Here is a 16,066-nt window from a genome sequence, read left to right on the forward strand (position 1 = left end):
AATCCATGGCTTAAAAACAAATGTGTCATTGTACGCTGATGATTCATGTTTTCTTTTAAAACCACAATTCAAATCCCTCCACAGCCTCATAGAGGATCTAGATACTTTTTCTAACCTCTCTGGATTATAACCAAATTATGAAAAGTGTACTATATTATGTATTGTATCACAAAAAAATACAACTTTTACATTACCGTGTAGTTTACCAATAAAATGGTCTGACGGGGATGTGGACATATTCTGTATACATGTCCTGAAAGAAAGAAATTATCAATTTTTTATAGAAAGTTAGCAAAAATAGATAAGATCTTGCTACTATGGAAAGGAAAATACCTGTCTATTTGTGGAAAAATCACCCTGATTAACTCTTTAGTCATATTCACAGTTTACCTATTTGTTATGGTGTTGCCTAACACCTAGTTGACTGCTTTAAAAATTAAAAAATACATAAAAAATTGCCTATTTATATAACGAATATGAATTCGAATATGAATTCGGAGGGCAGAAATTAATTAAATTTAAGCATTAGACCTCACTAAAGGCATCACGTCATACATCAAAATGTTATCTGGTCTCTCTAATAAAATTAGTAAAGAATGTCTCGACCCCATGTTCAAGAATGTCCCTTTTCCCTTTATTCAGATCAATCGGCTTACTATCGAGCCTATTTGAAAACGTAATAATCTCCAAATATCGTCATTTTAAACAAGCCTTAGAAGTTGGTTGCAATTTCATTTTAATCCACCTGAAAAGACAGAACAAATAATACAAAAAATGTTGTGGTGAAACTAAAATATACAAATTCATTTAAAAAAACATATTTTTCGATATAATACCATATAGGTCGCAAGCTGCTCCCAACAGCTCAAATAGGGTTTGAGGATCGGTGACTGTGGCTGGCTAACGTCATTATAGACAGAATACCAGCTGACTGCTTCTTCCCCTAAATAGTTATTGCATAGTTTGGAAGCTGTGCTTTGGGTCATTGTCCTGTTGTAGGAGGAAATTGGCTCCAATTAAGCGCCGTCCCATAAGGTGTGGCATGGTGTTGCAAAATGGATTGATTGCTTCCTTCTCCAAGATTCCTTTTACCCCTGTACAAATCTCCCACTTTAACCACAAGACCAGACATCACATTGCTCACCATGCTTGACAGATGGTGTCAAGCACTCTACACTCTTTTCATTTTTTTTCTGCGTTCTCACGAATGTTCTTCTTTGTGATCCAACAACTCAAGTTCATCTGTCCAGTGTCTGTGTTCTTTTGGCCATCCTTATCTTTTCATTTTATTGGCAGTAGGAGGTATGGTCTTTTTCTTTGCAACTCTGCCTAGAAGGCCAGCATCCCGGAGTCGGCTTCTTCACTGTTTGACGTTGAGACTGGTGTTTTGCGGGTACTATTTAATGAAGCTGCCAGTTGAGGACTTGTGGGGCATTCTGTTTCTCAAACTAGACACTCTAATGTACTTGTCGTCTTGCTCAGTTGTGCACCGGGGCCTCCCACTCCGCTTTCTCTTCTGGTTAGAGACAGTTTGCGTTGGTTCTCTGAAGGGACTAGTACACAGCGTTGTAGAGATCTTCAGTTTCTTTGCAATTTCTCGCATGGAATAGCCTTCCTTTCTCAAGAACAAGAACAGACTGACGAGTTTCAGAAGAAAGGTCTTTTGTTTCTGATCATTTTGAGCCAGTAATCGAACCCACAAATGCTGACGCTCCAGATACTCACTAGTCTAGAGGCCTGTTGTATTGCCTCTCAACAGTTTTTCAGCTGCGCTATACATAATTGCAAAAGGGTTTTCTAATGATCAATTAGCCTTTTAAAATTATAAACTTGGATTAGCTAACACAACGTGCCATTGGAACACAGGAGTGATGGTTGCTGATAATGGGCCTCTGTACGCCTATGTAGATATTCCATAAAAAATCTGCCGTTTCCAGCTACAATAGTCATTTACAACATTAACAATGTCTACACTCTATTTCTGATCAATTTTATGTTATTTTAATGGACCAAAATGAGCTTTTCTTTCAAAAGCAAGAACATTTCTAAGTGACCACAAACTTTTGAACGGTAGTGTATGTGTATAAGATGATTACTCCCTAACTCCCCCTCGCTGTTTGTTGTGATCTGGTAGGTCCCTGAAAACTTTTTCCACTTCTTTCCTGTGCAAGAGCCAAATGTCTGAGAAATTGTTGAGTAATATGCAGTGTATTGAGAGACATTTTGCTGTAGGTATTTTTCATGCGATAGCAAGATGGATAGCTAATGGAGATGATGATACGTCTAGCTAACGTTAGTAGCTATCTATCTAGGTCGCTGTCTAGCTAGTTTACAACATGCTCGCTCATAGCATCCTTTTTGATAACTGGTATACCTTGCTAAAGCTAACTTAGCTAGCTCATCAAACAGTATTTTCAGTATTTACTTATTACAGCCTTAAATATCATGACCGGGACCTCACTGTCACCACTGGTCATATATTCTAGCTAGGGTCGCATCGGTTTCCATTGGACTAGAACAGGGCTTTCCAACCATGTTCCTGGAGAGCTACCCTCCTGTAGGTTTTCACTCCAACTCCAGTTGTAATTAACCAGCTAATTATTAGAATCATTGCCCAGATTCAAAAAAAGAAGTTCATAAGATGGTTTGTAAGTGTAATTCCTCAACAATATCTTAAGATTTCATGATTTTCTTACGGACTTCTTAAACTTCTTCTTACAAACTTCTTAAATATCTTCTTAAGATGGTTGTCGCTGGGCAGCCAATTTAGCTAGCTATCTACCTAGCAATGGCAATCATGTTAGCATATTTCATACTGAGATTATTGTTCAAAAACATGTTCTTGGGTTTCAAATAATCAATACTGAAAATTTCAGATTAAGCTTGTGAGTGAATTAAATATGTTAAATTGCTTTTATTAGCTTATTCTCTCACTGCCCTGAGTTTAAGACAAGGGTACAGCTATCTTGTAATTAAGAACATTTCCAAGAACAAATCCAAGAGCTTTATTTTATTTTTGCTTAAGGAGAAACATAAGAAATAACACTAACATTTCCAAAAACCTTTGTGAGGAATAGCAACTTTGCTGAACTTTCTTCATAAGTCAATAGTGAAGGAAAAAAATTGCACTTAAGAATACATTTATTCTTAAGAAGGTTTTGTGAATTTGAGCCCTGGACTAGAGTTTACTAGGCTGGCTAGCTAGGTAGCTAATGCTGGCTAGCTAGCTAGCACAGAGTTTGTAACATGCTAACACTAGCATGCTAACGATAGCTAGCTAATGACCACATAGAACAATGACGGTTAGTTATAAAAAAAATATTTGTAATAACGATACTCCATAGTCGGAGGTCCACAAAATCAAGCAAATGGTACTGAACTCATGACAAAATAATGTTTTGACATTATAGTGGCTTTTTATATATATTTTTTTGCTTAGTGACATTGAATATCATATTTTGGGCTTTTATGTATCTAGTCTGGTTTCGGCATGAGAAAATGACTGAAGTCCCAAATTCTCACAAGATACTGTGAGAATTTGCACACTCACGGATATGGAGCCTCAGAAATAAAATATCCAGTCACAGATTAGGAGCCACTCCCTTCCCAAAAAACCTTCTCAATTATATGTTAACTAGCCTATGCTTACCTGGCAGAATGATATTATAATTATTTTAATCAATCCAGTGGGTATTTGTTTTGCAAACTCTACCATCACGTGTGCTACATAAACACCGCTAAACAACAGGCTCTTGTAGGTGCACACTTAAATTAAAGAATAGCTACACCCAAAAATCTAAATTTCCCAGACTTCAAAAGTGGTCTCCTGATGGAGTTTAAGTATTGTTGTGAACTTAGAACATCCAATGTAGTTGTTTTTCTATTTAAAAAGTGTGATTTTGAGAGTCAAAACCTGGGAAAAACTGGGAAAACAAAACTTTAATAATGTGGGCTATTAACGTAATTTTTCTGTTTGAATAAAATACATAATTTGAACAAACATCATTGTGGCATCTCATATCTTGCTGTAAAACTGTAAATAAGACTAATCTCAGGACAGGTTAAATGTGAAAAAAGGTTTAATGTTCTCTTAGAAAATAGTCCTGATCATATAGGCCTATGACCTAGACAATATCTAAAACAACTAACAATACACTGAATTCATACATTTTACGTTTTTGAAATTGTAAAGTCACATCTTTCTCAATAAACTCAATAAAATATTCAATCATATAGCTGTGTATTTCTGATAGTCATTAGAATGCACCAGAGGACACCAAAATAGTGTTCTTTTGGCAAAGAAAATACGAACCCAGGGGGACAATCTACTTGTGGAAAATACTGTGTCTTACTGTTACAGTATGTCTTGCTACCTGTTGAATGTGTGGCCACGCACGGCTCCAACCCATCATCTACTTTGCTGACGTCATGACGGTGGTAGGACTGATCACCAACGGCGATGAGACTACATACAGGGAGGGGGTCAGAGACCTGGCATTGTGGTGCCAGGACAACAACCTCTCCCTCAACATCAGCAAGACCAAGGAGCTGATCGTGGACTACAGGAAACGGGGAGGTGCACACCCTCATCCATACCCTCATCCACATCGACGGAGCCGTAGTGGAGGGTCAAGAGCTTCAAGTTCCTCGGTGTCCACTTAACTGAGGACGTAACCTGGTCCTTTCACACCAGCACAGTTGTGAAGATGGCACTCTTCTCCCTCTTCCCACCTTGGAGGCTGACATGATTTGGCATGGCCCCTCAGATCCTCAGAAACTTTTACAGGTGCACCATCGAGAGCATACTGACTGGTTGTATCACCGTCTGGTATGGCAACTGCACCGACCTTGACCGGAAGGCCCTTCAGAGGGTGGTGCGGATGCCCCAACGCATCACTGGGGAATAGCTCCCAGCAAACCAGGACGTACATCCCAGGTGGCGTCGGATAAAGGCCCGAAAAATGTCCAAAGACTGCAGCTACCCAAGACAGGGACTTTTTCTCCATGCTCCCGTCCGGCAGCCGGTACCATTCATCAAGGCTCAGACCAACAGACTCCTAAACAGCTTCTGTCCCATGGCCATAAGATTGTTAAATAGCTAACAACTACTGCTCTCCCTCTCCCACAAACTGTCCACACTGACTCTATGCCCATCCACGGGTCTCTACACACACACACACTTTATCTGTCACTCTTACTCACACGCAAACACACATATCTCATACACACACTCACATACACCCTCACTCATTACTGACCACACACACTTACACCACCTCACATCTACGCTTGTAACGGCTCTCTTTCGGTGAGTGAGTAGACCAAGGCGCAGCGGGTGATGAATACATAATGACTTTATTGTAAGACGAAGACAGACACGAAATACACTTGACTAAATATACAAAATAACAAAACGAACTAGACAGACCTAAACTACGAACTTACATGAAACGAAGAACACATGAACAGGAACGACCAAATGAACGAGACGAGACAGTACCGTGTGGTGCAACAAACACAGACACAGCGACAATCACCCACAAACAAACAGTGAGAACAACCTACCTTAATATGACTCTCAATTAGAGGAAAACGCAAAACACCTGCCTCTAATTAAGAGCCATACCAGGCAACCCAAAACCAACATAGAAACAGCAAACATAGACTGCCCACCCAAAACTCACGCCCTGACCATCACACACATACAAAACAACAGAAAACAGGTCAGGAACGTGACAACGCTGCTGTTATGATTGATGATTAGATGTATTAATGGCATTACACTGCTGTTCATTGATTATTGTTTGCCATTACCATTAGTAGCTAATCTATTTATCCTGCTACCGGTCACCATTACTCATGTTTTTATGTATAAACACACCTCAACCACTCCAGTACCCCTGCACATTGAAAAAGGTACTGACACTGACCAGTATATACTTGTATTCTTGTGTTTCTTCAGCTTATATCGTACTTGTTGTGTGTTTTTTATTTTAATTATCTTTTCTATTATTATTATTTTATTATTATTACTATCACTGCAGTGTAGGGAAAGAGCTCTCAAGGTTAACATTTTCACTATACTGTTTTACAGCTGTTGTATCCTGTGCATGTTGCTAATAAACTTAAACTTCAAACTTTGAAACAGATGCCGTTTAAACAATGCCCTTGAGATAAATAGCAGCTGCCAGTCCCCCAACCCTTAACCCACATTTGAAAAAGTGAAATGGTGTATTGAAGTCATCCACTTTAGTTCAGAAATGAGCCTGGGTTCTTGCTCCAGTGGGGCGAGGGGAGTTAGAGCCTCCGGACTACGGTCCCAGCAAGCTTGGCTTAAGCCTGAGCACGTGTGTCTGATTTGCAGTTAATGACATGTGTCTGCACGAGACTCATAAACTTGACTTTGGCCTTCAACAAGAGTTGTCCCAAGACATTATCACCCAGTTGCCTGTGAAGTGAAATACCACAGGGAGCAAAACAAACAAAGACCTCTGATAGCCTCCGTTGTGCATGAAAATACTCGGTTTTGACAGTGAACATTTACAAAAGAGCATTGTGTTTATTCTATAGATGTGAACGTTTACAGACATTATTTGTTGACATTAACAGCTGTTCATTTTATTTACATATTTTTTTCACTATACCGGCTTTTTGCATTGCAGAAAGTTTAGTCTTGGAGAAACTGTAGAGAGGAGTGATCCCTGTGTCCTCTTGTATAGTATATGCTAGCAGCTGGACTGTAGCGCTTTGTACGCTTCTCTCCTCAAAGCAGGAAATCCCTCTGGCCTCAGGGGCTGCGACTACCTCCACTGATTCCTATCTCCTTAGGCTAATAATGTATGATGATTCACCTAGAAAACAGTGTGCTTCACTGTGTTTATTAGTCATGTTTACGAGTTGCCTCGTCTTTCCTGCGTTCAAGCTGGAGTTTCAGTACTGTAAGCGGTGCACCACTATTGCTCACTGGGTTTCGAAACTATTCATGTTTTTATTAGCGTGTGTCATAAACCCAACTCAGAGGAAGCCATACTCATGCAGGGTCTGCTAGCCAGGGTGACTGAAGTGATTCAGCCTTGGTTCAAATCAAATTTTATTAGTCACATGTGCCAAATTCAACCGTGAAATGCTTACTTACAAGTCCTTAACCAACAATGAAATAAAAAAAATTGAGAGTGGGGGGTCAATGTAAATAGTCCGGGTGGACATTTGGTTAATTGTTCAGCAGTCTGCTGGCTTGGGGGTAGAAGCTGTTAAGGAGCCTTTTGGACCTAGACTTGGCGCTCCGGTACCGCTTGCCGTGTGGTAGCAGAAAGAACAGTCTATGACTTGGGTGACTGGAGTCTTTAACAATTTTTGGAGCCTTCCTCTGACACCGCCTAGTATATAGGTCCTGGATGGCAGGAAGCTTGACCCCATTGATGTACTGGGCTGTACACACTACCCTCTGTAGCATGGTTTTAAAAACGTCCTGTTCCCCCATGCTTATTTCAGTGTTAGGAAATTCTTCCATGCTTCAGGCCTCTTATTTCAGTGGATGTCACTCTTGCCAGGTCGTTACAAGCATTACAAGCTTATGAAATTGAACTATAATAGCATTATGTCATAGACCCATATTGTGGCTAAGCTGTCTAAAGTTATGATGTGTCCAGTCTTTGTTGCTGTTGTGTTGTCATTCAGTAAAGTGTTGTCATCCAAAGATTGTTTACCTGTAATGCTGGTATACACATTCATTTTACAACGAGGTACATCATCTCTCAACAATAACGATTACAATCAGATTTCCTTCTACAGAGATTTACAATCAGCACAATAAGTACCTATGGTCTAACTAACCATAATGATGTTGTCTCCTTTCCCCTCAGCAAGAAAACTCCTGCTCCAGATGTGGTCAAGTCGAACCCATCCAAACGCCACCGGGATCGGCTGAACGGGGAGCTGGACAGGCTGACAGGCCTCCTACCATTCCCTGAGGATGTGCGCTCTCGCCTGGACAAACTCTCCGTGCTCCGCATCAGTGTCGGCTACCTGAAGGTGAAGAGCTTCTTCAAAGGTGAGTTTCATATCAAGTACCAGTCAAGTACCAAATTAATCAACCAGACAATTAACAACTTACAAGATCAGTGCAGTCTACGGATTACAAAGCCGTTAAGGAGAGAACTTGGTGAATAAATGGTGTTGTGTACAGTATGTCCTGTCAGTGTCAAAATAACCCAAAGAGAATAGACCGATGCAGTAAGAAACTAAAGCCTCTTGAGGAAATGTTGTGTAGTAGACTACAGTATTTAGTAGAGCATCAGCTGACCCAGGACATGTAAACATGACAACAATGACACTAGAATCTCCAACACAGCATACACAGCAGTACCAGGCCTTCCTTTGGCTCTCAGAACTAATCTACTATAGCATGCTATAGCCTCATTCTAGCTAACTTACTATGGCACGCTAGGCCCAGATTCTAGCCATTTGTAAACACATTTGAATTTCCTTGTTGCATTACTATTTTGATGTACTGTTGAAAGTCTGCACCCTCCAGTGGGTTGGCAGCAGGACAGCCACAGAGCACGCTCCCCCCGTAGGTTGGCAGCAGGACAGCAACAGAACTTGCTCCCCCATGGGTTGGCAGCAGGACAGCAACCGAGCGCGCTCCCCCGTGGGTTGTTAGCGGGACAGCCACAGAGTATGCTCCCCCCGTAGGTTGGCAGCGGGACAGCCACAGAGTATGCTCCCCCCGTGGGTTGGCAGCGGGACAGCCACAGAGTATGCTCCCCCCGTGGGTTGGCAGCAGGACAGCAACAGAGCGCAGACATTAACAACCCTTGTGTAGTCTTAACATTCTGCATACTCCCCTTGTCCTAAGGGTCAAAAATGACCCGCCTTCACTAAACCCCTAAAATAAAGCAGCTTAATTGAATTTTAAACCCCAAATCTATTTTGCATGAAGAAACAACCTGTCATTCATCACAAACTGTAAATATCTGGGTTTTCCCTCTTCACAATGCAGTTAGAATGCATTTAATCAGTGGACACCACTCATTTTTATTACAACACACCCGTCATAATTGTTTTCTTTCCTAAATTAGAGGTTTATTATTATTATTACTATTATTTTTATTGCTAAAGGTACTGCATAGGTGTAAACATAATTTTTTTTAGGCAAGAGAGCACTTGTATAGTCTAAGAAAGTATCAGAAATGTGCAAAAAGTAGTTTTAAATGCATTTTATTGAAGGGAAACAATAACAGTCTTGAACTTTATTTGGCAACATTACTGATATTATCTATATACTGTACAATGAGGAATTCAACTACAAAATACTAGTCTTCTCCAATTTTTTTAACCATTTCCCCCACCCACAAGGTTAATAAACAACAACAATAAATAAGAATAAAATAAGGTAATAGATACAAAACAAAAACGTGAAGAACATAAATCAATCAACTCTAATTAGCACATTTAGGACAGTATACAAGTGTGTGTGCATGGACTTTGCAGATATATTCCTCACATGTGCAGCACATAGTGTTTGTTTTACAGTCCTTCTTTGGGGGCAGAATTGGCATCTCCTCTCTTGCATGCCCCAGCTGCAGCCTCAGGTGGATAAGGACAAGATTCAGCTCCCTGAATAGCTTTCACAAGCGTTGCAGAGGCTGCTGTGCGGGCAAGGCGCTCCCTTTTTTGAAAGTGCCTTTCCCAGCTGTAAAGGCCTTCTCCCCCTTGTTGAGAGGAGTGCAGGTTGAGCTCAGGCTTGTTCTTTCTAACAGTGCCAAACCATGCTGATCTTCCTCTTCATAAGAGGTGAAGAAATTGTCATACGTGACATTGTGCCCCTCAGTCCATCTGTCACATCAAGCACAACCCGCATCCCCTGGTTCTTCTCCGGGCCTCCGCTGGTCGGCTTCCCTGTGTAGACTAGCATTTTTCCAAGCGTAGCGGGATTGTGCGTTACAGGCCACCCATATCTTGATGCCATACTTTGCTGGCTTGCTGGGCATATACTGCCGGAAAGGACAGCGACCTTTTGACAAAAGAGATTACTATCAGTAATTAGTATCCGTGTCACAAAAAACAATCACATAAATCAATGATATTACAGCAATAATCACACTGCTCAAAAAAATAAAGGAACACTTAAACAACACAATGTAACTCCAAGTCAATCACACTTCTGTGAAATCAACCTGTCCACTTAGGAAGCAACACTGATTGACAATAAATTTCACATGCTGTTGTGCAAATGGAATAGACAAAAGGTGGAAATTATAGGCAATTAGCAAGACACCCCCAATAAAGGAGTGGTTCTGCAGGTGGTGACCACAGACCACTTCTCAGTTCTATGCTTCCTGGCTGATGTTTTGGTCACTTTTGAATGCTGGCGTGCTCTCCACTCTAGTGGTAGCATGAGACGAGGTCTACAACCCACACAAGTGGCTCAGGTAGTGCAGCTCATCCAGGATGGTCACATCATGCGAGCCTGTGGCAAGAAAGGTTGCTGTGTCTGTCAGCGTAGGTCTAGAGCATGGAGGCGCTACCAGGAGACAGGCCAGTACATCAGGAGACGGGGAGGAGGCCGTAGGAGGGCATCAACCCAGCAAGCAGGACCGCTACCTCCGCCTTTGTGCAAGGAGGAGCAGGTGGAGCACTGCCAGACGCCCTGCAAAATGACCTCCAGCAGCCACAAATGTGCATGTGTCTGCTCAAACGGTCAGAAACAGACTCCATGAGGGTGGTTATGAGGCCCAACTCCACAGGTGGGGTTGTGCTTACAGCCCAACACCGTGCAGGACGTTCTGGCATTTTGCCAGAGACACACCAAGATTGGCAAAATTCGCACTGGCGCCCTGTGCTCTTCACAGATGCAAGCAGGTTCACACTGGGCACGTGACAGACGTGACAGAGTCTGGAGACGCCGTGGAGAACGTTCTGCTGCCTGCCAACATCCTCCAGCATGACCATTTGGGCGTGTGGGTCAGTCATGGTGTGGGGTGGCATTTCTTTGGGCCGCACAGCCTCCATGTGCTCGCCAGAGGTAGCCTGACTGCCATTAGGTACCGAGATGAGATCCTCAGACCAATTGTAGACCATATGCTGTGCGGTTGGCCCCTGCTTCCTCCTAATGCAAGACAATGCTAGACCTCATGTGGCAGGAGTGTGTCAGCAGTTCCTGCAAGAGGAAGGCATTGATGCTATGGACTGGCCCGCCCGTTCCCCAGACCTGAATCCAATTGAGCACATCTGGGACATCATGTCTCGCTCCATCCACCAACGCCACATTGCACCACAGACTGTCCAGGAGTTAGCGGATGCTTTAGTCCAGGTCTGGGAGGAGATCCCTCAGGAGACCATCCGCCACCTCATCAGGAGCATGCCCAGGCATTGTAGGGAGGTCATACAGGCACGTGGAGGCCACACACACTACTGAGACCTCATTTTGACTTGTTTTAAGGACATTACATCAAAGTTGGATCAGCCTGTAGTGGGGATTTCCACTTTAATTTTGAGTGTGACTCCAAATCCAGACCTCCATGGGTTGATAAATTTGATTTCCATTGATAATTTTTGTGTGATTTTGTTGTCAGCACATTCAACTATGTAAAGCAAAAAGTATTTAATAAGAATATACAGATCTAGGATGTGTTATTTTAGTGTTCCCTTTATTTTTTTGAGCAGTGTATAATAAAATTAACAGTGAAAATCACTTATATTACAGATATGAAAATACAAAATGTACCTCTGAATGGATCCAGTTGCTCATCCACTGTTACTTCAGGCCCAGGGTTGTAGAGGTACGGCAGACGCTCCACCCACTTCACCCAGACCTCTCTTATGGCCGCCAGTTTGTCTCTCACACGTCTTGGTCTTGACTCACGGTTATTAAATCGTAGCATTCTTGAGAAAGTGTGAAAGACTCAGTGACATCGTGGCATGGAAAATCACCCTTCCACTCTCTGAATCCCAGAGACTACATGTAGCCTCGCCTCGGGACCTATACACACCCGCTAAGATTAGCAGCCCTATGTAGGCACGCAGGTCAATCCATCCTTTTCCAGTTGTCTCCATATTTACGGAAACCCTCCAAATTTGTAATCTCCAGGATGATTTTTTTTAGATGGCTAGTGTGATGAACATGTAGAATGTTGAGGCGATGTCCTGGGCAACTGCATGTCTTGTGGGCCCTGGGGTCCTTATGACATTTTGTGCTGCCATCCTGCCTTGGTTGTCATATGGTGACAAGGACCATGTTATTTTGCTGTTCTTTTTCAAAAATGTCTCTTTCAGCTTGGGTTATTTCTTCTTCATCTGAAGATGATGCACCGTGCTCGGGGTTGTATTCTTCCCCATCCTCTTCTTCAGATACCTCCTCCTCTTCTAAATCACTGTTCTCTTGTTCCTCCTGGACATCTGAATAAATCAGATCTACGACCTGTTGGGCTCTGAAACGTGCACTCATGGCTTCAGCAAAGAGAGAACTGGGGGGACTGTCATCTGCAGCACCTTTATAGCCTCTGACTGCATTCCCCATTAGTAAACAATGCTTTCAATAAATGTTTATTTTGTCTGACATTTTGTTTATTTTGTCTGTGAACATGAGTCATGTGTGGGGTCGTGGAGGGGAGATGCTGCACATTAGTTTTGTCTGATTTCAATCAGTTCAATCACTCGATTTCTCGTGTGTGTGTGTGTCTTTGTGGTTTTTGTGGTGTGTAAATTCTTTTATAACTGCCGGGTCAAAAATTACCCTAACAGGCTGACTACATCGCTCACGTCACGTGCACGAGCGTTGCTAAATAAATGTAGAAATCTATATTATTCAATTATTGCACCCACACTGCTCGCGCGCGCCAACGAGCGTCTGCGTTGCCACGGGATAAAATAGATAGATTGCACTGCAAGTCCTGCCTCTCCCATCTCCTCATTGGTTTATAGAAGCAGGTACCCACGTGCCATATCCTCATTGGTTATGCCCACGTGGGTGACTGAAAGACGAACGAGGTCAGTGGCGGTAATGCACCTAATTTATGAAAGTTGCCAATCGCAATATTAAGTCATGAGAAGAAAAAGCCTAGAAGGACGAGAGATGATTCGGTTGACTGTTTTATGTGTGGATTAATTGTCGGAGTAGAGGACCTTGTGCATTTCAGGTAAAATAACAATGTTTATATCCCAGGACAAATTTGCTAGCAACAGCAAGCTAGCTAAATAGGACAAATTAGCTAGTAAGTGCAAGCTAGCTAGCTAAATTGCCATAAAGGTTTAATGCTTTTCGACCTGTCCCCAAATTAATGTAATTGGTTCAGAGTTTGTTTTAACCTGCGTGTCGTGATCGCGTTTGGTGTGGGGGGACAAAATAAATGTATTCACAATGGCGCACGCACGCAGCCGGTTTGGGTTCCATGTTAGACAATCTTTGTACCCTCTAGGAGAGTCATCAAATTTCAAGTTGATTTAGGGGGTTTTCTCTGCTGTTACACATAGTGGTGGGTTATTTTTTTACCCTTAAGATGATACAAGGGATAAATCAAGATGTTGGTTGTCTAACCTGAGTCACCCAAATGTTTGGAGCCTCTGGGTCCATTTTTACTTTCAAATCAGACCGCAACAAACTTGTCTCCAGTAATGCACTTGGTTAGTAGACCACATAATAGGATGCTTTTTATTATACTGTATCATTTAAATGGATTACTGTACATCAGTGAATCTCTCTGATACGTCATGGCTGTGATGGGGAACATGGCAACAAAAATAGTTCAATAAACGGGCTGTGGAGAACACGATTCCTGAACCACAATAATTGTTTAAAAAATTTCCGATCATCAAATCTTTAACTCTTTTTACCATGTGTTGTTGTGGTTGATGATAATCGATAGGAGAAAGTCCTCTGTCCTCAGAGGAGAACCCTTTGTAGAACTCTTTTTGGTACTAGGTATAACCCCTGTCTCTTATACACATCTAGATGTGTATAAGAGACAGCACCAACCCCCACACACACACGCACTTATCCTGTGACTAGGACCAAGACACTGACATACACCAAATGTTTGGTTCGAAATTATACAGAACAATGTCCAGTGACTCATAAGATGACTCATCATTGAAAAGCCAACTCCAACACCCTCAACATGTCAGCCATTAAGGGTTAACAGACATCAAAGCCGGAGCGTTGGCAGATGACTTGCTGAGTCAGTTATCTTGGCGCCTCTGGCACCGCCACCATATCCTCTCAGTCTCCATGTCCTTTTCCACTCTCAACCCTGCCCAGAACCCTAGACGATGGTGTATATGGGCAGTTATATGTTATATAACATATATGGGCACTTATTTATTCACATTCTCATTGAATCCTCAGTAACTCAACCTCTACCGCCATAGGCACCAACATGAGGTGCTGAAGGGGGCTGGGCATTGGTTTATGAGGTGTTAGAACTATCCCTCTCTTCCCACACTTTATTTAGCTCAGAAATATGCTTGGGCTGTGTACAGCACAAGGCTTTGCTGATGTTAAGAATGGGTAGGCGTCGCTAGTGTTGAACGAGTGCAGCTCAGCTCATCTTCAACCAGAGGAGATTACATTCCTAAAGATAGTTGACTCCTGCCCATACGTCTTAGTGCCCTCTCACCCCTTTCGCTCCCACACAAGAGACAGTCACGCCAACAGGCTCATTCTCAGAGACGAGTTCTAATCTCACCTTAGCGTGGGGTAAGTGTGTGACTTAGACATGCATGTCTAGTCATGTCTAATTCCACAGATGAGCTATGAAGGATTGGAGTATGATTCTGGTCTGTTGAGGTGGATAGAGAGGAGAATGATAAATGTGTCTGTGAGGGAGATGATGCCCTGTCTCTTTCTCGTTATCTCTTTCTCTCTCTCTTTCATTATCTGTCTCTCTATCTATCTGTCTGTCTCTGAGGTGTGTTGTTCCTCTGTCATTTCTTTTTCACTTTTTTAAAGTAGAACTGCACTTCCTGATTTGGCCTCGTTTTTCATCCGTGCTATTTTAAAAGATGCTAGCGGCCATGACTGAAGGCAAACAAGAGTTGTCTTTGGGGTGTGGTTTCATGTGGGTGGTATTTTGGGGTGTGTCTTTGCCATTCCATCACACCAAACAATAGCTAATTTGGTTATGTTCGGTTATATTTGGGCTAAAGTAGAGAAGAAGAAGTGAACAGAAAGTTAAGCCGGCGCTGACCTTGTGTTTACCAAGCTGACAGCAGCGAGCTAGCATAATAGCTAGCTGCAGCTGGTTAGCCTATCTAATGATAGCTAGCTGATATTTCTTTGTCAAATCACAGTTATGCCAAGATAGATGTGTTTGTGTGGGTTCCTCCTGCACTCTCTGCTCCCTAAATGGTAATGTGACTGGATGAAAGAGCCACAACTCCCTACACACTCCTACTGGCAGTGTGTGACCCACAACTCCCTACACACTCCTACTGGCAGTGTGTGCCTTCGTCCACGGGAGGGATCTTTTACAGCACACACACAGACACACACACAGACACACACAGACACACACAGACACACACACACACACACACACACACACACACAGACACACACAACAAACACACACACACACACACACACACACACACACACACACACACACACACACACACACACACACACACACACACACACACACACACACACACACATCCAATGTCAGCACACATTTGCGCAATGGCAGCTTCAAGGGCACTGGACCCGTCCCGTATATAACGGTCAGGTTTTTTTTCTCCTGACACTGTGAGGCTACTTCCCCGTTATTATCATGTGCTGGAGGAACAGACAGATGGTGACACCGCAGCGATGCAGCGGCATTCCCATACTGCTATGAGTGGCATGTTTATGTGCATACAGCACAGCCAATGTCACCCCTAACACTTTGACCCTCCTATGGCATCCACACGTTGTGGACAAGCTGCACCTGACACGATGCACACTTGTCTCAGCCCCAGCCGGTCAACAAGTTTAAAGAGCATAGTGTCCATGCCAATTTAGCCTTGCATGACATGGTGTTTAAAGACCAGGCTGGTCAACTTTTAATCAGAGCTCAAAGGGCCTCGG

The 16,066-nt window shown here is 42.6% G+C and overlaps 1 protein-coding gene across 1 annotated transcript in view; it reads left to right on the forward strand.

Moving 5' to 3' along the window:
* LOC111959762 (aryl hydrocarbon receptor-like) overlaps positions 1-16,066 on the forward strand; it is a 65,235-nt gene that overhangs the window by 16,304 nt on the left and 32,865 nt on the right. Inside the window, 1 exon segment of the mRNA XM_023981558.2 lies at positions 7,863-8,050. Within this exon segment, the coding sequence (XP_023837326.1) occupies positions 7,863-8,050 (188 nt within the window).

Source organism: Salvelinus sp. IW2-2015, linkage group LG36 (genome assembly GCF_002910315.2).
Source record: "Salvelinus sp. IW2-2015 linkage group LG36, ASM291031v2, whole genome shotgun sequence".
Taxonomy (NCBI): Eukaryota; Metazoa; Chordata; class Actinopteri; order Salmoniformes; family Salmonidae; genus Salvelinus; species Salvelinus sp. IW2-2015.